Here is a 26,968-nt window from a genome sequence, read left to right as displayed (position 1 = left end):
CATCGCAGAATGTGACGACGTAACGCAAACTAAATACACAATATGCTGCTGAGATGTGGAGTAAATACTGCTGTAGAAACTAGAGATAGAATTATTAAATTCTTTTTGTTTTGTGTCCAAGCTGTTTATTTAGTAGTTATGTGATTGTGTTAATTTATTTATTTAAACTTTATATATACTTGTATAATTGTGGAAATATTGCCAAAAGAAAAGTCTACTTTGCGGTGATGCAGAAATGAACGAGTTAGGTGTATAAAAGTAGAGAGAGAAAAAGGTTGGTTTGAGAAAAAGTATAAATATAAATAACGATAAGACAAGGCTTACATACATACCTAGTTATGTAAAGACTCAGGAAAGCAGTAGTGACTGAATGCAGACCTCATAGTAATTCGGCTAAAAAGTTATGGAATCTTTCCGACTATATTTGAAATTTTCTCATTAGCAGCGCGGAGTTTGGTAAAGTGAGTGATATAAAGCTCATGTCATTTATCACATACTAAACATAATATAAGGAGAATAATAAATAAATATATGGGATTTATTTATTAACTGCACGTTTGGCGCAGTGGTTAAAGTGGTCGTCTCGCCGCAATAACCAAAGCGCCGCGTGTGATGGGTTCGAATCCCACCCGGGACACATCTTTGTGTGACGAGCACAAGTATTTGTTCTGAGCCTGGATGTTAATGTATCTATATAAGTATGTATTTAGAAATATATAAGTATGTTTATCAGTTATTTGGTTACCATAGTACAAGCTCTGCTTAGTTTCGAATCAAATGACCGTGTGTGAGTTGTCCAATGATATTTATTTATTTATTTTAGTGGGACAGTATCACAGTACAGACTTTCGGGTAAAACAGGTGTGCCAAAATAGACCTGTCATAACGTTCTTGTGATCTTCAAAATGAGCAAATAATTTAATATCTACTGATCTTCAGAGTATGTCTGTTAAATCTCATAATAATATAAACATATAAAGCTATCATGTCTGAACATAATATGATTATCCTGTGCTGGATGCAAGCCAGTTCAGCCCTTAGGGAAATCACGCAGTTATCACATTAAAAGTTCACTTTCATGGACATAACCTATTTAAGTTTTGTTCTTTATTTTGTTTGTAGTGTGACGACGAAATATGTTTAGCTCCTTTTTCAGGCAATAAAAAAAATACTAAGACTTTTCAAAACATTTTCTTCTAATACTTAAATTATTTTTTTATTAATTTTATTTTAATTACAGCTTCACGCTTGTTATTAACGAAGATGTAGAGATAATAAATTTACGTTTCACTACTTACAATGTTGGGACCATGTGAGCCTATTGCCATATCGGAAACGTTGCCGAGTAAATCATTGGGCTAGTATTGAGAATATTTTTAATATGAATTAAAAAAGCCCAATAGTACTTTGGCGGAGACCCGGAACCTTATGATCAGCAATTCTATACAGCGCTCAGACTACAGAGTCAAATTTATTAGGGCTACGTACATACATATGTATATAATATAATCAAGCCTTTTTTCCATAGGCTTAGGCAAAGATCAAAGAACGCCACTATGTACGAATCCTTACAAACATCCTTTGCCTCATTAACATCCAATCTCATTTGATAACACTAATAACTACATACCACATAGTCCTTTCTATCCCAATATAATCTGTAATACAAAGTTTTATTTGAAATCTAGTTGTGAGTTAGGTGTAACTTTGAGGTTAGGTGTTAAATTACTTGGAGCGAAGTGAAAGACCCAAGTACCAACTTCGAAGTCCAAGTAGTACTAATAGGTTTCCGTCTGTACTGACTTGTTGCAGATCTTATTACAATCTGATAGGGTTGTGTACAATGTAAGTAATAGATTCTAAAATGTAGAAAATATTTAAAGATTCATAAATTGATATTGTACTTACTAACTTTAACAAGCAACGCCTACGGCCTAATAATGTAAAACTGTCAGAAACTGCTTAAATAAGATTATCTGAATAGAACTAAAAGGAAAAAAGGTATTTTAAAAGGTAGTTTTTTTTTGTTAACGAACAATAAATTTTTTACTTCCTTGATATTGAAGTTGCCAAATATGGAAATATCAAGCTTGACTGTAGCCGTAAGACCTAGCACATGAATTTACTCTCGCATGTATTTTCAGGATTATTTATTACAAAATTGTACCCACACATAAAGTATTTACATAAAATATTTGGTTCATTTGTATGTGTTTATATATATTTCCGTTCATATATTAACTAGCTTAAAATAAAACTGGCACAATGCAAATCAAAATAAATTGAACAAAAAACATACAATAATAGCTTCATAAATACCTCTTTACAAAACATCAAGCTATTTATACGATATGGTAACACGTTTGCTATGATCGGATCATTAAGCCAGATTACACCATCGATAAACCAATCCATTCGTATGACCCCATGATTTGTAAACAATGCCTTATTTTTAGACGGTTATTACAAATTGAAGTGTAAATTTGACGTGTGGGTGTACGTTTTTCGAACGCTATTTTCGTGCCAATGTTTTGCAATTAGAGCTGAAGCATGTACACTGTACAGTCACCTCCTAAAGTCGCTGAACATATCCAATGTTTCGAAACAACATATGTATTCTATAGCAGTGGTACCCAACCGGTGGTACGCGGACCACTGGTGGTCCCACCCAACCGTACCAGAATATGAGAGTGATGGAATAGAGAGTGTACCTGTGTATTGTGCACACACTTGGACACTATAAACAAAGTCCTGCACAGATGGCCAGTTTCAACGAAACTGACCGCCGTAGCCGTATATCGGCTAGGAGGACATTATTAGTTCAACCTTATTTTGTTCATGTATTCATTTCAATTTCGTAGCAAATGGATTCTGGAAATGTGAAGCTGTTAAGCGACTCTTGGACTTGTCTATACTATCAATTAGCGAGCGTAGGAATTTTGATATTACTCGAAAATAGTTCTTGGTCAATAGGCTAAGGGTGCTGTAACGCGACTTTCTATAGTCGATACTAACGGACATCGAGTGTTTAACGTGTACCTAAAATGAGCGCCAATGGCACCCGCTTGAGGCACTGGTGAAATTCTTTAACAAAATTTTGCCCAATGCTGGGGGGCTATCACATATCTTATTTGACAGCCATTTGAAAGCCGAAAGATTTGACGTATACTAGCTGTCGACTGAGATACGTGATAAGCCCGCAGGTCGATACTCGATAATGATTGTGCGCTACGAATATACTATCGAATAGGCTTTATGAATGACTTATATCTAAATAATATAAACACAGAGTTCTTGTAAAATACGCTAAAGGCGATGAGCAGATTTTTATATTTTTTTGCATAAAGATTTTTTTCTACCCGGTTGATCGGGCAACGCCGCTCTGTTGAAAATTGTAATAATAATATGTGCTTGTAAACGTAATAACTCTTAAAATTTATTGTTTTAATATCGAAATGTGTTCAATTTTAAATGTAAATTTCTCGCTTCATTTACCTGAAACTCGTATTTAATTTTACATTCATTTACTGAACAAATATTTCAAATATTTCATATTCGAATCCGATATGTGTAGGTAGAAATATATTTGATTTTAATTTATTGAAATGTTAAAATAATGAATTCTGGCTTTGCGTGTTCTCTGAAATACAGAGTTTTATTATTTTAATATAATTTGTATAACGATCGTTTATTTATCGTTACGAATATAAAAATCATTGTGAATATTGGAAGAACTTTACAGACTATGAATAATAATCATATTTTTTAGTTTAGGAATAGTGCTCAATTCGGTTTTAAGTTAAAATGTGGATGATGCGCTTTTGACCTCTATTCCTGACACACTTATTCAAAGAGCTTGAGACCAGTTTACAATTCACTTTGCCGAAATGTCAAGAAATCGTGAAAACCAAAGTAAACTATGCACGAACTTGTTAATATGTGTAATATTAGACAAACGCGTTTCTTACTGCCAAGTATTAATCATGGTTTATAATTATAATCTTTACATAAATATACCAGTTAACATGCGATAATGACCACCTTCAACTACACCAAAATATCAAGAATTAAAGGTAAATGGCATGATTCTAGAAGTAGTATCTTAAAATCTCAGCGTATAATTATAGTTCACTAGCTGACCCGCACAACTTCGCTTGCGTCACATAAGAGAATCACAATTTTCTCCGTTTTTGTGACATTTTTCACTGGTACTCTGCTCCTATTGGTCGTAGCGTGATGATATATAGCCTATCTCCTTAGCCAGCCTTCCTCGATAAATGGGCTATCTAACACTGAAATAATCGGACCAGTAGTTCCCGAGATTAGCGCGTTCAAACAAACAAACAAACAAACTCTTCAGCTTTATAATATTAGTATAGATTTCATTTCAGTTATAGTTCACACGAAAGATTCAAAGTCATGAACACGTTACGAATAACTTCCGAGAAAATTTCAACTTTTCCACGATCCATTTATACAGATCTTAAATACTATTTTAAATAGTTACACTATTTTCGTTATGTAAATATTATTCCTGCTGATTGAGCTCTGATTGAAGGTGAGAATCGTAGGCGTAATGTTTATGTTCAATGTTTCCACTGTGAAGTAATAAATAGGTGTTTTTATAGGTCGTTTTTTGTTAATACTGATGTGTAGTAGTAAAAACTCCTACGCAATGAGCCAGGTAACTCACGACTTTATGACGAGCTTTTTAGTGTGAATGCGTCCTGATTAGTACGTCTAATACTGTTGTCGTGTTGTCATTAGTTTTCTTTTGCTATAACGTATTCAAAAATATTGAGATTTCTGTGATGCAAGCGGTCTTGTCTCTATCTTCTGCTTTCGTGGCATTATTAAAATTCATGTTTTTTTTAAGAATTTCTCTTATTTTTTATTGTAGCTTGAGAAAGGTTTAAATATACCTGTTACGAGTCTACAACATAGTTTTAATAGCATATCTAACAGTGGACTATTTTATCAGGATTGAAGAGAACCCTATAACTCACAGACCCATTGCTTGTTCTACCATAGATTCTAATAGAAATTAACTAGTCTTACATAAAAACGACACGTCCATTATTTTTCATTACGAAGGAACCGTAATTTTTCAATTTACCTAAATTACGAAACGTATCGTTGGTTACTATAGATTATTACAACGGAATAAATAAAAAATAAGAACTTCTAAGTCTTTTATTTATTTAAATACTTATGTTAATAATGATTAAGAAAATCTTCAGTGTGATATCAAAGGCTATAATTTATTATATTCGTGACATTAACAATCTTCGTGATACTATTGCGAATAATGTAAAATAAATTCAAAAACACCAATAGGACCTTATGCGGGAATCAAACTCGGGACTACACGATCAGCAGCCGAAAAAAGAGTACTCTAAACAAAAGAAACCCGCCCTTACACTTGTAATATCAATACTATTTACCCTAAAGCTCCCATAACACCAATCTAAGCAGAGTGTTAGGGTTACCCCGCAATTGAAATTCTTTTCGTGTCGTAATTACAAAACACACTTAGGCGTCGTTACACGCGTCAAATTTAATCACGCCTGGCTCGAATTATTCCACGTACTCAGGGCTGCTACACAAACCAAATAAAATGAAATTAGGAGAACGTGTGACTAGTTAAGTTCACTTAAACTACGTTATTTTAATTAAAGATAGGTTTTTGTTACTGGATTGTAAGTTATTATTACCGCAATGTGATGAGTAGGCTCACTTAATTATAAATTATTTGAGATATATCTCGGTAATACATAAAATATCTTAAAATGTATGTAAATCACATTTTTCGGACATTATTAGGATTGAACTCATGTCAACTTTTAGCAAACAGATCTTTGCCCAGCCGAAAATATTCACCGCCAACGTCAAACTTATCTCCACACTGGTTACTAATAGTAACGACGTTTTCCTTACCTGCGTAATTTAAATCAACAAGCAACAAGGTAAAGGCTGGAAAATCTGCTATATACACCTGGGAGAGAACTTAAATTCAGAGAGTCTACTTTGACCACAAGCAGCTTAATGGAGGCTTAGGATTTCCAAAACTATTTCGTCTCCTTTATGTAATTAGATTACTTGACAACTGTCTTATAGTAAAGACAACGAACAACAACAAAAAAAAATACGTTATTTTAATAGGGAAATTAACAAGTGTATTTATTTTATCATAAACTGCTAGACTACTCGGCTTGGCCAAAAATATTTGCCAAATAGCATAAATAACGAATTTTAATTTCAATACATATTTCATAACATCGTTGAACCATTTGGTTTTTAATATCCGCAAGTTTAGAGCCAATATGAAAACTAGGCTTTCAACGCATACATTTTGATTGCGTTGTTAATTGGCCGTATATAAATGAAACTAGCTCTATATAATATTAAACTAAACTAAAAATAACAGTCATATCGTTTTACTAAAATAACGTTGTGGTAATCCAAAAAAGACATCAGAATCGCGATTCTGAGTTTTCTAACACTACCGGCAACTGGCTTAACCGGACGGAAAACCATCACTTCCGTTATAAAACCACTTCATAAAGTTAGATGGAAGAGATAATTCCGAGTTAATGCTAGTTAAAACACTAATTCTTTATTTAATACGCTTGTACTTTCATTAACTGTTATTTCAAAGAATTTGTAGATAACGATATAAAAACATTAACATTACATTTAATCCATCCATATTTAGCCAAATAAGACAGTTTATTTAAAACTGTAGGCTGAAAATATCTGTCTGAAATAGTCTGTGAATCTGGAGACACTTGTCTATAGCTGTCGTGTCACCCACTTGAGGCCGCAGACGTCTTCAAAGATAAGGCTTTACGGCCACTGACACGGCATTGCATGGCATTTTAAAAAATCTTAAGTTTTAGGACTCAATAACACATAAAAGTTGATTTATCTACGAAAATGCTTGCAGAAAGAACGCTATGGTGATTCATGTCTTTTTTCGGGGTGCTAAGGGAAGCTTTGGGATGCTTAAGTATTATTTGGGGTGCCAAATTATGACAGCGCTTATGTTGCACATTCTATGTAGTATGACGCATGCTTAGTGAGACCAGGATACCTCTGCAAGTATAAGGACGGCTATATCAGCTTAGCCTTACTTCCTAGCTATGTTGGAGTCGGCTTCCAGTCTCACCGGTTGCAGCTGAATATCCGTGTTAAGGACGGCTACATTTGTTTATAAAAAAAATTAGGCATTTGTCTCCCATCACACCTGATGGCAAGTGAAGATGAGGACAAAGATGTTATATGAGTATCCAACAGCCTAATTATTCTGCCTTTAAATAAGTAAAAAATAAGTAAAAGTAAAGCTAAGATTTGAGTGCGTTTTCCCATCGAAATGAAGAATCCCTTGGCGTGTCATGTCGCTAGTAAACGTTGAGCCTAAATAGCCAAGTCAGAGTTGCGGTAAAGACTGAGACGAAGTAAGTACAGCTAAGATCTAAATCGTGTTCGACTCTAGACGTTTCTATTTAGTTTGTTTAGTTTCCAATTTGTAAGTGATTTATGTATTTCAGTGGTTTTTGTGATTGTTTATTATGAAATTGTCAAACATTATTTCGAAATTGAAGTGCTTTGAAATGCTTTATTTGAAGATAGCTGACAAGCTTTTATTCTTATTGAAATAAATGATTGTGGTTAATATTTTAAATATTGCTTTTATAAACATATTCTATTCAAATATAGGTATCTATAATGTACGAGTTTCATATAATGCGTAGTAAAAATCAATAAACTAGCTAAAAACGTAATTCATATTGGCTACTTAATAAAAAAACTTTTTTGCAACCACAACAAACTTTCGAAATTGAAATTAATATAACTTTAAATATTCTAATTGATGATAAGTTCAATCAGTCACATGTTTAAATACACCAGCTTTTTCAATAACATAGATACGATATCAATATAAAAATCAGTAATTTATTAATAAAATCAGCCGCACCAGCCCTCCACATTCGCGATATTGTTTCGTTAGTCCTTTGTGCGTGAAATTTAATTTTAATCCTTCGACACAAAGCGCCACGTACGAGCTCTATGAAAGGATGAAAGTATGAGGATGAAAGTACGAGGATGAAAGTACGGTACAAAAGTATGAACGGATGAAAGTGTGAGTGAAACGACATTCTTTGGTAGAGGATGAGATTATGCCTACATCTTTACGGGTCGTGATAATCTTTTGTAATTAACTTTGTGAGGGTTTCGGTCTCTTTATATTAATTAGAAAAGTAAACAGAATTTTGTAGAGATTTAGGTAATATTTTTGTAAGTGAAATATATTACCTACTTAATGAAAGTAGTGAAGAGCAAACGTTATGTGCTATAAAAAGGCGTTACGATTTTGATAATAATATTTTTTTAACTTTTATGCAAATTACCAGTCTTTCCCTCCCCGGTCGTAGATCTAGAGGACGGCCCAAAACTAGATGGGAAACTGTAGTGCAGAAAGACATGAGTGAATGTGAGGTTTCCGAAGACGATGTCGAGGACAGAGCGAAGTGGAGGAGAAAGACCAGGAAGGCGGACCCCACTACCATATGGGACTCATGGCATGGAAGAGAGAGACCAGTCTTCTTATTTTATCTTGTTGTGTTTGTTATTAGGCACTAACTCTTTGTAGAATTATATGTTCAAAAATATAACTTTTTCGCAAACATGTTTATGAACAAAGTACATAAGAGTTTTATCTTGAATTAGTTTCAGTTTTAAGCTAATCATTATGTTTGTCTTTGATTCCGAATGTAAGTTTTAACGAGGTTTGTTCTTTGATTTCACAGTACAACACACTCTTAGCTGTTACCATATAGGTGTAGGCAGATGTGAATAGCCGGTTCTGACTGAGCGAGCAGCCTCGCGAGGCAAATCTTGGTCCCACTCATTACGATCTGAAAGAAAAAAGACCTGTATTTTGCCTCGCAAGGCTGCTCGCTCAGTTAGGACCCGGCTAATGAAATACACCCATATTTGACCATTAGCATTTGCTAGTTCTATATACTAGTTGTATACACTACGGACCGTGTCGCAGAGGCAGTAGAGTAGTTATTTACCTAATTAGCATAATTTTCTTGATCAACCAAAATATACCTGATAACACTATGAACAACAAAATCAGTCAATCTTAAACATCTCCAAATAAACGTATCTTCAACCATACTCTAAAAGCAAAACAACATTACTATAAAATGCATACTAAACACCTGTACAGCCTTCAACGTATCATAAACCACAATGTTTGATGAACAAAGCTCCAATGTTTGTGTTTTCCTTTAAACAATACACACTCTGCTTGTTTGAACAAACGTTGGCTGAAATTGTAAATAAAAAATGATTCACTACATCGCTTCACCTGCGGGATTTGGCTTGCATGGACGTAAATATTTGAGGGTATCATCAAACGTAGCTCTTTATATACAAATGCATACAGATTCACATTGTCTGAAAGATATGTGCATATGTATTTACGTAGCGAGCTTTGTTGTAAACGAGATCCTGTTTGCTTTGTAGATATTACATGACCTTTCGGCATTAACCGGGATAAGATTTTATATTGTAAACATTCCACTACACTTATTGATAAAAAGTTGTCAGCTCTCAGTCTCAGTATACTTAATTACAGAGTTATAAGCGATAAAACAAGGTAAAAGTAATAGAAAGTTTTATAAACTATTCAATTAAGTACAACACACGCTCACGCAACTAGTGTACAACACCATTTACTAACCTCTCCAATTCTGTCTTTACAACATTTCCAATTTATCACCCACTCAGAATAACCTAACAACCTCAATCAATACGTGTCACGGTATTACGTAATTCCTTTGATTAAGTTCGATTAGCTGCCTCAGTTGCCGCAATCTGCACTACAAACCGACTTAATGACATGCTGCACCGACTTAATCCGGCGTATAGCGCTGTCGCGTAATTCAGTACGTAAGTATGTCCGAGTCGATTTATTGTTGCAACGCAGTGGGTCGCGTGACTCCTGATATATGGCAACTACGTAGAGTCGGTGAAGCGCCGGATATTTTACTCTAACTTCCACATTGGATAGTTTGTTCTTGCTTGAATACTGAAATGGAGTTGTCTAGTAATACGTAATGTGAGGACTGATTTACCGAGATAAAAAGGTATGTGTTAATACAGATTACTTTGTCTGAATGCCCAGCTTTGTTAAATTCCGAGTCAGTTTTTTACGTGAAAGAGTAACAAACATCTATCTTAACAAACTTTCGTGTCCAAAATATGAGTATGGATGATTAGTGGAGTACAAAGTGACCAGTAAAGACTGGTTTTTTGTTGTAAAAATATATATTTTTTGATAAATTCTTTGTTCTCTCCTATTCTCTTTTGGCTCTATTATTCTACTTTGTATTTAATTTACTATTCTGTTAAGCCTTGTTCTTGTAATTATACGCATTGTAGTTGTCTCTTTGTGACGAACACAAACTTTGTTAGTTTCTAATTAGAATGCAAGTTGGTGTACGAAAAAGAAAGTAATTAATTTGTTACAATTTACGTTTCGTTATTTTCGTTACGTTCCAGAATTTAGAAATTCTCTTTTTAAACGCTGAATTTCACCTACCTAAACATAATCTAGTCTTTATTCCGTTTGTGATTACAAAGAAGTGACAAAAAAAATCGGAAACTTCATTAAATTTGACTTGAAAAATGCCATCGCCAGAAATGACCCATTGGGAACGTAAGTTTCGTATCCAATAAAATATGATTAGTCAAGGACCCAGTCAATGATGTCACACAACACCAACGTGAGCGGACTTTAAAAAAAATAAATTCATATATTAATTACGTCTATAATAAATGTAAAACTTTAAAAATCTACACCTTCCCTAACAAACTCGACAGGAAGTAATAACAAGTCTTGAAAGTTGCCGACACTCCAATTCCACTATATTAACCCTCACTATCACACTCACGCACACACCAATGCACCCTCTGTGATAGGCTGCACTGATTCTTGGAGCCTCTCATCACAAAGGTACTCTCGATAGCGCAGAGGGACGAGAGGGCTGAGGGCACTCCTGCCACTTAGACGAAGGGTGCACATGCTACGTTTTGTTTTCTTTTTGAACACGCAAGCAGACTCCAAACGGGTGTATGTGTGGAATTTTATTGTGTGTTACTTAAAGGACTTTCTGACAATCGTCTTTGAGTGTACTTAGGTGTTTTAAGTACGCTAGTTTTTAAGGGCTCTTGGTTTTGCTGGTTAGTGGTCGAAATTGAGTTGAATTTATATTTGAAGAATTACTGTCTTAATGAAAGTTATAACAAACCCCAATGGAGTTCTTTTTTGTCGGACCTGTTTTTTTTTTGTGTTTGGAAGTTTCATATTATTGTGGTATCTATAATTTGATATTTGCTTTTAGGCGAAAGTTTGTCCAGAATAAATATCGCGTTTTCATACCTAAAATATTGCCAGCCACTTTGGAGATTGTAGGTGCCAGTAGGCGGGAATCATCGTCTTTTAAATTGGTATCTCGATTTTTCTAATTAATTATTTAAATCTCAATTAAATACGGGTTCCAGATTTATATTCTCCTATCGTCAGTATATCATAAACTGTTCTCGTTGTTCTAATGAGAATTATTTCATAAACGCCTAATAAAGTCAAACTAAATTACATACTCCACTATGTCAAAACACAGAAAACATTTAAATATCAAACACGACTCAAAGTACATTAATAATAAACTGACAATTTGTTTGACCAAAACTTTCAGGCCAACTAGTTTCGTTTGACCGTATATTACCAACTACCTACCGTATATGAATCCTACTAATATTATAAATGCGAAAGTTTGTACGTATGTATGGATGTTTGTTACTCTTTCACGCAAATACTACTGAATCGATTACGATGAAATTGGGCATATAGGTAGCTGAAGACACAGAATAACACATATGCAACTTTTTATGCCAGAGTTCTTGGGTTATCGGGATTTCACCGGAAGGTTGAAAGTTAAAGGTTAGGATACCTTATTTGTTTACCCGACGATTCGATCGAATAACATCGACCCGTAACCACGGTCCAAACCTTTAATTTTCAACCGCGTTTAAGACCCGTTGCATTATAATATTATGTGTACAGTAGCGCAATTCTGTATAATCTGTACTGGCGTTTAACATTTAGAATGTACTGCCAAAATAGTTCCTACGACGCCTGTTAGAGGAGCTGATTTTCATACAAACTCGATGACAAGCCGGTTGACGGTATTCGATAGTAGTCGAGAATCGAGCTACAAATCGCAAGAGTTCAAAATCACTAATTCACGGGAAGGGTTTCCACACGAACGAAGTCGCGGGCGGCCTCTAGTGTATCGTACAGCATTATTAAACTGTCATGGAGTATATAATTTTACATGTTAATTACACTTTATTGAAACTAACTTCGGTATGTAATTATTGGAATATTTCGTTCATTATTAATATGGGAAATGATGAGTGTTTATGTTAAGTAGAACGTTTTGTTATTTTGACTGAATGGTATTGTTTTACTATTGGTTGCTGGTTGAATGAAAATGTAAATTTTTGATGATACAAAATGATTAAAACTACAATTTTGGGTCATATAAATCGGTTTTGTTATTATTTATTTAATATTGTAAATTCTCGTCAAATTGATTGACTATTATGTCAGAATATTTTATAGAAAAACATAATTTACAACCTTATTTATTCAAATATATACATATTTACAACTGCACGTTTGGCGCAGTGGTTTAAGCGGTCACCTCGCCGCAACAACCATAGCGCCGCGTGTGGTGGGTTCGAATCCCACCCGGGACAAATCTTTGTGTGATGAGCACGAGTATTTGTTCTGAGCCTGGATGTTAATGTATCTATATAAGTATGTATTTAGAAGTATATAAGTATGTTTATCAGTTATTTGGTTACCATAGTACAAGCTTTGCTTAGTTTGGAATCAAATGACCGCGTGTGAGTTGTCCCATAATATTTATTTATTTTATTTATTTATTTCATATCGATGTGCTATTCATAAAAATCACCTATATTGTATTTTTTTAAACCATTTATTTTTTTAACAGTACTTCTTTCGCCATGTTCTTTTGAGGGAAACGAAGAAATTAAAATATATTCTAAACTAAACAAAAACGACACACAAAATTATATAAAAAAGACAAAACAACTTTTATTTCAGTTTTACGAGAATGACGTCATTAAAACGAGTTGGGATTGGCCGGGACGTTTAAGGTCAAACTTTGTAAAACTTTAGGTATAAAGCAGGGTGTCCATCATCCCTCTGTTAAATATCACCGATTAAGTCCCCCACTTGTACGTTAAAAAACTTTGTGAATTTGCATTATCATTATCGAAGTTTGGGATTGTTACGGCGTATGTATTTTTAGTACATTCTTGTATGGTATTACGCCTTCTTCTTATAGGGATAGGTACAGACAGAACGCCACTTTTTTCTTTTTGGATGATAATATATTATTATACTGTGTTCATATAAATATATGAAATATGATCGTGTGAAGGTGAGTTTGTTTGTTTAATTGGCATTTGTAGAATACGAGCTAAAAGCTGGATATTATAAAATTGAATTAGATCTTTAATTGTATACCTAAGTCGAATGTTTTGCTTTTGAAAAGTTTGGTGTTTCTAAAGGGTTTGATGCAATAAAACCGTTTATAGGTCATCTAATAAATTGTTAGGCCCGAATTTATAGAATTGAATTAAAAAACAATTTAAAAAACACGTGACAGATAACAATGTTTCATTTCAATATTTCAATTTAAAATATACAAATTCGTATAAAATTTTATTGATACACGGCCAATATTCTCTACATTTTTCGCTTTCGAAATAAAAACTTTTACAATAGTTCGTTGATCACATTTCGGATTCAGTGACTGCATACTGCGAATTTAAATGCATTGGAAATATTGTGAAAATTGTTATGCATTCCTCATACACATGCATATAGTGCCTTTCCATAAAAAAATATTAATATTTTATATAGATGTGAGAGCATAACAGGCAAACATACTTTACAACTGACTCCAAAGAAGGGAAGTACTCAATTCAACCGGTACTTTTTTTAAATTATTAGTATACTAGTAATTACTTTATTCCGTCAGAACGAATGAACCTATTTGGATAAAATTTTGCATTGAGATAAATTTTACTACAAGTTAATTTTTTTTGTATCATGCTGGCGAAGTCACGATCATTAGCAAATATGTACACAAATAACATTTTCCGTAAATATAAATTGTTTTCTTTAACTAATACCACACATACAATTGTAAACTTAACCTCTACAATGTAAGTAATACTTAAGACTATTACATGCGAGTGATATTTGCTGAACGCATAAAGCTCGGTGTGTTGACTTGTTTCTGAAAGCCTCGCTACAGCCTGCGGCTCGTCAAATCTGTTTCCATCTGTCACGGGCAGAGCTTTTGATGTTGTAGGTTCTATCTCTTTTTATCAAATGCACCCCTCGCCGCAGACAGGGGAGAGACGGGGTAAATACAAGTTGTAAGCTAAAAATACATGTAGATGCGTAACTTTTGACAATTTTGATACTAAAATACTAGTGATGATAAAATATGATTTGAAGACAGCACAAGACTTGTTGTTGAAATAACTTTTTGACTTTCTGTCTTAAAAGTGACTATAACTAAACTTGCGACTATACTTCCAAAAAATATTGTATGATTTATTGCAAAAAAAGTCATTGTCTACCAATGTTATTGCTGATAACGCGAACGGTAGGATTGAAAAAGACAGCTAATGAGACAATATTTTTTATACTTCCTCAACTTCTATAATACTTTTCTTTCATTCAGTACTGTTTAATTAACAAAGACATTTAGGTACGAGCGATGATCTATCTTGTAGACACAGTTGTAGAAAATAGCCCCACTTATATCACCACCTTGTCTTTTCATTGAACGTTCATTCGAGTACTATTATTTTTCATTCTATACTAACCACGTCCGATATTGATTTGGCACTAAAACGCCAGAGATAGTGAGATTTTATTAATACCGAACAAAGCGGCGGACTGAATGGCCGTTATATGAGACCATTGTTTTTATATTCCCGGGGGACAAGCGCCAATTATTTCTACCCAGGGGAATGACGATACGAGTGCTGTGAATATAGGGCAGGCTACTATTGTTTTGAAATTTTATATATTGTTAAAAATCATTTGGTTTTTGGTTATTTATTTAGATTCTGAGCCATTGTTTTCAATATATTTTCCAACTCAGCCCGTACTTTAACTAATAAATACACCAAGAAGACGCTTCCGTTACTGAGTGACTGTCTGACAGATGCACAACGCACAGTCAAAATTGCTGAGCGTAGAAGTGTAGAGGAGCACTAAGAGAGGATTTGTGGAAAGTCCACTCCGAAGGAAGTGAAATTCCACGCAGGCAAAGCCGCGGGCGATCAGAAAGTTAGATATATATAAATATACTGGGAATTGTTTTCGGCCAAATAACCTATTATCAAGTATGAAAGATTAGAGTATTTGAAACCAAGATAATGAAACAATAATCATTTTACCAAACAAAATTCGTTACCGTACATACTTAGAAGTCATGGATTTAGAACATTTAGTAACGTTCTTTAAAAACGATAAGTTTTTCACCGAAAGAAGAAAATCCCTCTACCGAAAATCGTGCTTCTTTGAATATGGCTACTATAATTTACCTATTTATAATATCTATAAAAAAGATGATCGTCTTTCGATTAAAGGAAACCATTTCTTTTTATCTCAAGGGATACAGCGATGAGATTCTAATTAAATTGCGGAATTACTTTTTATGATACTGTAAGTATTGGATGTAGATTGTGCGGTTCAATTCTTGGGTTGGGCCAATTTTTATCGGATATTATCACACACTATGTATCACAACATTATTTTCTACTATTTGAAAAATTCCCTTGTGGCATTGACATTGACACCTTTCCTAGGTACTTAAATAAACTGTGTCAGTCACGAATAAAATTTGATCTTTTTGTTCATAATATTTTCCAAATTTGGGTACCCATGAGTGTGAGTCTTCCCGCGACAGAAATCGACTAATTGTGCTCAAACATCGAAAAATCAATATTTCAGTACGACACCTTCACACCCATATCTTTTAGGACCTATTAACATTGTAATAGTCATCAATTTAGCTGAAAATTCCGATCTAACCCAAAAACAACATTGGCCATCATAAAAAGCCGCTTATCACAAAGATTTACATCCGATACGAAACTTTACAATCCGTAACCAACTGTCAAATAAAAGAAGAATTAATAGTCATTAATGTCTAGAGAATTCCTTCCACCTGTTATTTTACGTTCATAAACAACTATTCTACTAATATTATAAATGCGAGAGTTTGTGAGTATGGATGCATGTATGTATGTTTGGTATTCTTTCACATTTTATGACATTTTGTACACAGATAGCTCATAACCAATTGTTTACCACATACGTCGCCTTTTACACCGGAAAGACTTTTCACGCGGACGCGAATCTAGTTAATCGTATTAATATTATAAATGCGAAAGTTTGTCAGTATTAATGTATGTATGTTTGTTACTTTTTCATGAAATAACTGCTCATCGAATTTTAATGTATTTTAGTACACTGATAGCTTATAACCTGGATTAACACATATGTTACTTTTTACACCGGAAAGTCTTTTCACGCGGACATAGTATCGGGCAGAAGCTAGTTGATTGTACTAATATTATAAATGCGAGAGTTTTCAAGTATGGGTGGTACATAGATAGTTTATAACTTGGTTTAACACGTACATTTTTTTTTCACTTTTCACCTTCGGAAATCTTTACATGCAGACGAAGTCGCGTGCAGAATCTAGTAATAAACAAACGCTTTTAGCGCCATATGTATTTATAAATGTTGGTATGCAAATATTTACGTTTGGTTTATAATATTTTAGGTCATTAAAGATTGCAGCGCGAACCTGTTTCTGGCGCGTCAATAAATAAGTCGTATGTTTGCGAAACGTTATGCAAGAGTTTCTAACAAATTGCATTATGAAAAGGAACTTTAAGGAGCGATACACACTAAAGTCATACATACGTGATATCACGCCTTTTTCTCATAGGGGTAGGCGAACCATAGAACGCGACTTGGTTCGATCCTTACAAACTTTATTTGCCTCACTCACATTCATACACACAAAAACCCGGCGACCAACGGAGCTCTTGTGTAGGCTGCCGACATGCTTCCAGTAGCTCGATTCCCTACTACTATCGACTACCTACAACCGACCTGTCATCGAGAAATTTTGTATAAAAATCTGGGGGGCTATCACGTATCTCAGTTGTCAAATATTTGAAAGTCACTATCCTGTACATTGTTTTCTCCCTTAGAATACTGTGGTTAGCACGTTACGTCAAAGCAGCAATGTAATGAATAATGACCATCAATTTGACGTACACTAGCTGTCAACTGAGATACGTGATAAGCCCGCTGATCAGCGCCTCTGACGGGCGTCGTAGGAAATATTTTGGCTGTACATTCTCAATGTCAAAATTTCGATAGCTGGCCGGTTGTCGGTAGTCAATAGTGGTAGAGAATCGAGATACAGGTTGTTTCGGCGAGCTGTGTCGGTGGATTGGCGACTTACTATACAGGGTGTCCCAAAACTCAACGATAATCCGAGACAGGATGAAAGGCCAAGTCATACCGGTTATAGGAAAAATAAAAAAAAAATTCCATATCACTTAGTTCAGCAATAATCGACACTTTTCAAAAAAGTTGAAATTCCACACCCTTGGTCGCATTTTCAAGTCCTGTGATCACCAATGTCACAATTTCGCTGTGTTTTTTTTAATTTCGGGATCTTAATTAAATATGCTATTAATCGTATAACAAATTAATGCACAAAACATTGTTAATTTAATAAAAAAAGTTAAGTTTCAGTGAGTCATCTTTCTCAAAAATATCGTTAGTCAACTTTGACGCTTCATACTGAAAAAAAAATGTACTACACTACCCTTGGCAAGTTATTTCAAAAGTTGGCGCATTTAATCAAGATTTCGAAATGGTATAACACTTGCCACTTTTCTTGCTATTAAAAATGTTATTTTTATTTGAACGAAGAGTATCCTCGCAAATGGATCGGACGCAGTGGTACAATTTTATGGCCTCCTCGTTCTCCCGATCTAAATCCAGTAGATATTTTTTACTGGGAATGCATAAAAGAAAAAGTTTATTCGAAATCAACACAAAATCTATCACAACTTAGCCAGAAAATTGACACAGCGTCAGAGGAAATAAATGCAATGAATTTTGATTGACTGGTGCAAAGGTCTTTTGTAAGGCGTTGCAGAGCCTGAATTCATGCTAGAGGAAAACAATTCGGAATTACTTTAGTTTAAGGAGAATAATTAAATAAGATCGATGGTTCCTTCACTGTTTTTTTTTTTTTAATTATTATAACCTATTATGTTTATTACATTAAATATTTGTTATGGACTGACTCAATTACCTCTTTACTAAAAATAATTGCTTTCCTCTGGCACGAATACAGGCTCTGCAACGGCGTACAAAAGATTTTTTCGCCAGTCAAGCAAAATTCATTGCATTTATTTCTTCTGACGCTGTGTCAATTTTCTGGCTAAGTTGTGATAGATTTTGTGTTGATTTCGAATAAACTTTTTCTTTTATGCATTCCCAGTAAAAAATATCTACTGGATTTAGATCGGGAGAACGAGGAGGCCATAAAATTGTACCACTGCGTCCGATCCATTTGCGAGGATACTCTTCGTTCAAATAAAAATAACATTTTTAATAGCAAGAAAAGTGGCAAGTGTTATACCATTTCGAAATCTTGATTAAATGCGCCAACTTTTGAAATAACTTGCCAAGGGTAGTGTAGTACATTTTTTTTTCAGTATGAAGCGTCAAAGTTGACTAACGATATTTTTGAGAAAGATGACTCACTGAAACTTAACTTTTTTTATTAAATTAACAATGTTCTGTGCATTAATTTGTTATACGATTAATAGCATATTTAATTAAGATCACGAAATTAAAAAAAACACAGCGAAATTGTGACATTGGTGATCACAGGACTTGAAAATGCGACCAAGGGTGTGGAATTTCAACTTTTTTGAAAAGTGTCGATTATTGCTGAACTAAGTGATATGGAATTTTTTTTTTATTTTTCCTATAACCGGTATGACTTGGCCTTTCATCCTGTCTCGGATTATCGTTGAGTTTTGGGACACCCTGTATATTGCGTTTAATATTGATGTGGCGTAAACGAAGCGGTTTGCAGGTGTTCTAGAACTACTCTTCGGTAAGAATTCACCACCACGCTTTTTAGCGATTGGAAAAGCAAGAATCCTTTTCCAATAATGATATACTCGAACATGCTACAGATGGTCTTAAATTGTAACAAAGTATTTCGAGTCCCTGTTGCTTTTAATTTCCAGGAGATATTCTATATTTTTCTACTTGTCAAAATATTATTTGCGTTACTTTATATTTCTTGCGATATTTAACGTACCTTTTATTTTTTTTGTGACACACAACATGAAAGGATCGCTTTTTGAAATAATAGTATATCAAAACTTATATACCTTTGAGCGTTAAAACACATGGCAGTTTTAAATAATGACATTTGAATGGAAATACCTGATCAGCGCTTTTGGTTCACTAAGTGTTTCCTATTAATGGATGTATAGGTAGGTTAATAATGATAATTTATTGAATATACCCCTATACACGCCTTTATATTAGAGTCGATAAATCTAGTCACTACCAATAGCAGAAAGTTTTAACAAATTTCGGCACTTTCCACCACAATATAAATTGTAAAACATTGTTTATCGAGTAATCTATCAAAAGAATGAACTATAAACTTGTAATGTGTTCTGGCATGTTTCACAATATCTAAATATCTAGACAACGGGGAGATTAAAATTTTATTGATGGATTATTTTAGCAGAACGTCTGAACTAATGTTGTAAAGAATTAAAAAATCGTTAACCGATCAGTTATAAATTAACTGACGAACTGTTACATGGACCATGAAAATTTACTTTTTCTTTTTACCTTCCCCCACAAAAACAAGGCGTGATCCTAAGTGTACCCTTTCTTTGCGCTATAGTACTTTTTTTTTATTTATGCCACATGTAGGTTACCCGTTTATTTTTAAATATGTGCGAAGTAAAAAATATGTACAAATAAAATGAATAAATTGTTGTTTTTTACACGATCATTGCTAAGATAATTGGCCAGTAAGATATTGTACTGTTTTTCATATGCTTCAGAACTATTACGATGTAATAATACGTATTTTATAAGTAACATAATTCAGTCCCAATTATAAAACCTGCTAATTTTGGTAACAGTAGCCATTATAAGTACTAATTATCCATAAAATATGTCTTTCATACGCTTATAATACTTATTTGGTCCACCAAATGAGTATTATATTGCGATGCCAGCCGAAACGATTTCAATTTATGTCGCAATTAACACTCAAACTTATGATACTAATAAAAATATACTGCTTACTTTATAATCATTTATTTGTTTATGTACCGTTAATTATTTTTACTTAAAAAGGTAATTTTACGGACTAATTTATAGTTTTGTTTGCATATTGGTGTAATTATCTCTCTTTATTATGTGGGTAAAGGACGAGGAACGAAGGTGAAATGTCTGGATTATTAATAAACTTATTTATAACATAAATGTAGTCATTGAATAACATGACAAAAACGTAAAATTCGTCCTTCAAATATAGTTATCTCTTCATGGAAAAATCGATCCTAAATTGATCAATTATTATGGTATTTCTAGTCAAATTGGCTGTTATTTATAGTGTTAGAATACAATGAACAATGATTTGTTTGGTGCTATATTATAAGATTTATAAGGTTAGTAAGAAATAAAAACTATTAAACAATGTGACGTTAACCGGAACCTTTGTCTAGAATCCAAATGATAAAATGTGTTGACTATTGTAACCTTGAAATATTTTTTTTCAACCTATTTAATTTACTCATCGTTTTAAGTAAAATAAAATGTGCAACGTAAGTTGAATTACTTACTTCTACGAACCGTTTCTACTAATAAGAATTAATTATCCATTTACTATCTTATTTAATCTTAAAATTCATGGAAGACACTACTTTCAAAAACTCGGATTTCAAATTTATGTTCCTTTGTCTGACCCAATTCTATGTTGTGTGATTACGTCAACTCCCCGATTTTCCAGGGGTATAATTACCCTAATTTTCTCCACAACTCATATTAAACTCTATTATTTTTCTTTTCCAGACCAGAAACAACCATGGAGTCAAGCTCACGTGTCTATAAGTCGAAAAAACATAAAAACAAGTGGAAGAGCATGTAATCAACCTTAAAACGTATCCAACTAGTACAAATTTTAATATAATCGGACTGAAATCTCGAAAGCAATTGGTTTAGTGATAATATGATAAAGTGACTGAATAAATCGGTTTGTGACGACTGATTAAGTCGGCTTGTGATTCATGATTAAGTCGGTTTCTGATTCGTGATGACTGATTTAGTCGGTTTGTGAGTGATGTGTGATTAATTCGGCATTTGTGATGGGGTGTGGCCAGAGTAAAATTAATCTTTATCCGAGGCGGAATAAAAATGGTGGAAAAGGGAACAGTGCCAAGAAATCAGGTGAGATTGTAATGAGAAATAATTTTTAAAGGGACGTCGTTTTATTGAATTTTTAATTGTAATGTACTATTTCTTCTTTTTGCTTTGACTTAAATAATACCATATTCTTATATTTATTAATAATTAAAGATATTTAAACTACTATTTTATTTGAATTGGTTATTCGTTTTAAACGTCTAAGCATGCAAAAGTTTTATGCTCTATTCCTAGTTAAACAATAAAAACTTAGTTCTTAGACTCGGGAAAATCGTAAAACCAATCTAGTCCCACCATAATATCAGAAAAGGCTCAGTAATTCTAGCCCCTTATATAATAACAGCTATTTATCTAAAACATCCGATACTTTGGCAATACCATCGCGTTTGATATCGAGCCTCAAAGGTAAGTCGGTATGAATCTACATATAGATATAGTTATATGTTTGATATAGCGAGGTATGCAGGGGGGCGCGCTAAAGGAGAGACGTGCACTAAATATTCATGACACTTCAGAAACTTTGTGACTATGGTTTTGTTAAAAAGCGGGAGCGGGTTGTCTAGAGTATAGGCTTTATATGCTGTTGTTAGGCCTTAGTATTTCTGGTTTCAAAAAAATATTTAGCTAGTTTATTTTGTTTTTTAGAAGTTTAATATAATATTTACATTTACAGTAACGTTTTCTTCCTCTTATTTTGTTGCTATTAAAAATTATAGTGAGAATGACTACAAAGCTAGTGTTTGACAAGGCACACCTGCGAATATAAAATTAAGATGTTTCAGAAAGAGATTTGACCAACTGATAAAATCCTAGTGACAAAAGCTCACACCACGATTCTTCAAGAAAATTTGCACAAGAAAACGTTCTACTATTTAATTGAACGATTATTAAAACATTCAATTATTAAAACAAAACAAATACTAGTACATTTTTCTAATAAATAATGTAACTAACAGTATAACAAGTTAGCTGTAAAAATAAATAAGTATCGCGTGTCCGGACTTCATAAATCGTGGGCGAATTAACTTGAAACAAATAAATTGTTTTGTTTATGTCCACGGCTGGGTTTACTTAGTAATTATCTTGTTGATGCCTGATAGATATTTGTCAAATGTATTATTATTAATTATGTTATCATTTGTTTAAACAATAATAAGGAAACTTTACTGAATGGATATAAAACGGCTTTTAGCGCCTTACTCAACAGATCCTAGATTCGATTTTCAGTTCCAAGTCTTTAACAGAGCAATGGCTTGACTGAACTGAAAAAGACTGAGCACAGCCGTCAGGTTCCTGTCAGAAAAATGTTTTAAGTATAAAATGGGTGTATAGCTGACAATAAAGTAGTAGGCAGAGACCAAAGAACGTCACTTGCTACGATCACTATAAAATAATTTTGCTTCATTCTATACATAAAATTGACATAAGATGACATCTGGAGCAATGTAAATGTATAATATTTGAAAGACTACATCGCTCTTTCACTGGCAATACGTATGAAAACATGAACTAAATCGCTTTCTTCCTGGCCTCAAATATGTATATAAAACTTCCAAAATACAGGAAACCATTGTTTCAACAATAATTAATTATGAAGTGTAATTAGTACGGACTTGAGGGCACAATCAAAAGTAATGGGATAATTTTTATCGCAGTCTTGTCGTTTGCATTATAACTGACTTTGGAAATTAGGCCTCTTGTCGATCATTTGTGAAGTGTGAATAAAATTAGGTCACTGAAAGAAATGGTATTTTCGTGATAGTCAAGTTGTTAAGGCGTAAATTGTTTCTGTAGCGTGATTCTTCAATATCGACTATCGAAATACGACTGGCTATCGGGATATTTGTATGAAAATATTTATAGGATATATTTTGCAGCCCATTTTAAATGTCCAACTCGATACTCGGTAGTAGCGACTTTGTTCTGATAGTTGAACGTACTTTAAAGCCTTCTATTGTAAGTTCATAGTTTGATATTTAGTTAAATCATGAACGTGTATCGTTTTATGAAAAATCTGTTTGTTTCACAAGTATGTGTAATAGTTGCGTGCAAAGGGACGGACGGACGGACACACAGCTTAATTTTTTGCATTTATAACAAGACACTCTATTAAACGTAATAAGTTATATCTTGTAAAATAAATATTACTCACTGAAAACGAGCAAAAATTAAAGACTTCTCTAAAAGTTCTCGATCTGACTGAACACTGAACTAACAAATACCTGCCTGCCTACAGTTACATAAGAAGGCTTATTATTTCCCCTTCAAAAGGATTTTTCACGGCAATTATAAAGTTTCCAAGTCTTTCAATTTACATCTTGAAATTTATCGGCAGCTAGCAATTAATTTTTGTTGTACTTTGCACCCTGGTTTTGTCCGTGTTAATTGAAAACGTAAGAATCTAATAAGTTGAAATGAACTATTGGTGTTTTGGAAATATTTGGAATTCCTTTGAGGTGTAACCTTAGTTAGATGTTCTTATTGACAAATAAAAATCTTAATTTTAGAAAAAAAAATAGAATACACAGAATAATGTTATAAAAAGTGCATTTGTTTGTCCTTCTCTTTTGTCCAAACTTCTAAATCGATTAAGATTAGAACAATTTTGCAAGAATTTGAGAAAAGATAGGGTTATAGATTACATCCCGCCAAAAGGCTACTTAGTACTTATTAGCTGGAATGAGAAAGCTAGTAGTTTATTACTAAAAATATCAAGTAGATACTACGTAAGTAACAAGTACATACATATATGCATAGGTTTATGAAACTTCATGAAAGATTCTAATAAGTCGACAATTTCAGCAGCATTTCAGGCACAAGAAATGAATTAAAAACGAGTTACAACCTATTAAATAATTACAATAACCGTGGGCGGTAAGTTTCTTCGGGAAAATCGTTAAAGTTCAAAAGAAAATGTGTCAGTTTTGTACCGATCAACGGAAGGCTATTGAAAGGCTTCAAAGATGAAAGTACTTGTAAATTGGCGTATCGCCGCGATCTAAATCATGTTACTTTTTACCTCGTCAACGTCTGGTTAGAATGTTCACACAATTTTTGAGAGTTTTGAGTGACGTTGAGCCATAAACCATTAAAATGTTACTAATATTAAATATAAGAAAGTTCGTTTCGACGTACGGATGTTTGTTACGCTTTTACGCAAAATATATGGTCATATTTGGATTAAATTTGGCACACAAATAGCTAATATCATGGATCAACACATAAAATACTTTTTTTTCCGGGATTTTTTTCACATGTACTATGTCCCGAATAGAAGCTGTCAGAATAGTCAGAGGAAAATCGGCGCTTTTTCCGCAAATCATCGATGATTTAAAATCTTCGACAATTTTTTGGCAGACCGGACACTGAACTCAACTTAAAAACAGATTATTTTTTTCATTATCTTTAATTTACTTTTATTCTCATTATCAAGTATACTATAAATATCTATTTTAATATAAACTACTTAAATAAAGCTGTTAATTTCCACTAATCTGGTTAATACAAATCAATTAGTGTACTTAACGACCTCCAGGCGTAGATTTAATAATTTTAATTAGAAATTAATCGTATTAACCATGCTTATCGTATTATTAAGGAGACGAGGGAGCCTTTGAGTGAAATATTAAATCGTTTACCCACTTTAGTTATTTTGTAAAGAATTACTTAACAACTGTTGTAAAAATGGTTGCTGTGCATTAAAATAATTGCAGAAGTGGTGTCAAACTATAACTAAGAGCCAAAAATATTTTTTTAGATATATATATTAAACGCGCCGGTCTTACCGATGGGTATTGAGTTAAAACCCAGATAACTAGATAGTGAAGGTCCGACAGGTAGTCGCTCAATGTTAAATGCTTGTATTCAGCTGCATCTCATGAGACTTGACTCTAACATATTAGGAAGAAAGGCTAGGCTGATAATGACGAACCATATTAAACGTGAACGGAGACGCTCGTTCAACTAGAAAACACATAAAGCAAAAATAATACAATTTTTTGTACAAAAACTATAATATTCTGATACGTAAAATTAGCATATACAAACGATATAGACGTATTCTATGTATTGTACATAGAACATTGTAATGAAATGTTCCGACCGCGGTACATTCTACGATAGCTATCTACTTGATTAACTCCTTTATATACGATCTCTGTTTATGTACCGTTTTGTATGTACCTTATCTTATTTGTTTTTAATGTTTATTATACTGGTTGTAAATTGTTGATCGTTTTAGGTTACGACTAGGTTATTATAATCGTTGTCTCAATATTTGATGGTTAATTTTGAGTATAGTTTAATTACTATTTGCATTGAATTAACTGTTTTTCATCTCAAATGCGATTTGTGTTATTAATTATTTTGAACCTATTTTAAAAAAATGAAAAAGTGTATGATTATAATTACGAAGGATGTTCTTTTTATCCAATCAATGCCATTAAAATTTGTTCCTCTATACAACTTTAATCAAAAGCTATCAGTCCTACTAATATAATTAGCCAAAGTTGAAAAATATGACTATACATATGATGTATATTTTTATCAAATGGGCAATGTCATTCAAATTTGTTCATCTATACAACTTTAAGCCGAAGCTAAGCATCCTCTCGTTTGAGACCGATTCTGCACATGTTAGTATATAATCAACAAAACAACAACAACTAACAAAAATCCCTATACATCTATTTACCTCATAGGCAAAACCACCTGGAATACCTTTTAATCAATTAGAATTGCACTCGGGCTGTGGACTGTATCCATTAAACATCGATCCAGTGAGAGCGCCACGAAAAATCTGTTTTAGGGACAAGCGTAAAAACCTTTTAAAATTTAATGAGTATGGTGCTGATCCGGCCCACCTATTTCGAGAGTAAATACGACGGGATATAATCATGGGATAATACTGTAATTTATTATGTAAACAGGTACGTGAAGGGTTTTTGGGGAAAACCTTCATTGTAATACGAAACCTTGACCTTTTCTCGTTGCAGAAGCTTGTAGGACCTTAAATTTTAAGGGTTGGATTCGAGGCCTTGAAGATATCAACTATGTAATAACATCCTAATCGTATGAATAGTTCTTAAAAGTATGCTAAGTCCCCAACTCGCAATTAGCTAAAGTGGTGATCTCAAGGCTTAATGCCTGCCCAGCAGTGGAACGTTAATAGGTTTTTTTTAAAATTAGTTAATAGGTTTTGTTAAAGATTGAAATTGCTTTTGTGTCGCGGCGAATTTTACAAACACACAAACAACGGACACAGAGTACAAC

At 33.4% G+C, this 26,968-nt stretch overlaps 1 protein-coding gene across 1 annotated transcript in view; it reads left to right on the top strand.

Moving 5' to 3' along the window:
- LOC142984890 (uncharacterized) overlaps positions 1-26,968 on the top strand; it is a 111,818-nt gene that overhangs the window by 59,149 nt on the left and 25,701 nt on the right. Inside the window, exon 2 of the mRNA XM_076132762.1 lies at positions 21,347-21,721. Within this exon, the coding sequence (XP_075988877.1) occupies positions 21,640-21,721 (82 nt within the window). The 5' untranslated portion in view covers positions 21,347-21,639. The remainder of the gene's footprint in view (positions 1-21,346; positions 21,722-26,968) is intronic.

The sequence above is a fragment of the Anticarsia gemmatalis genome, chromosome 2, assembly GCF_050436995.1.
Source record: "Anticarsia gemmatalis isolate Benzon Research Colony breed Stoneville strain chromosome 2, ilAntGemm2 primary, whole genome shotgun sequence".
NCBI lineage: Eukaryota > Metazoa > Arthropoda > Insecta > Lepidoptera > Erebidae > Anticarsia > Anticarsia gemmatalis.
The sequence above is the reverse complement of the archived record's forward strand: the minus strand, read 5'-3'. Positions and strand labels throughout refer to the sequence as shown.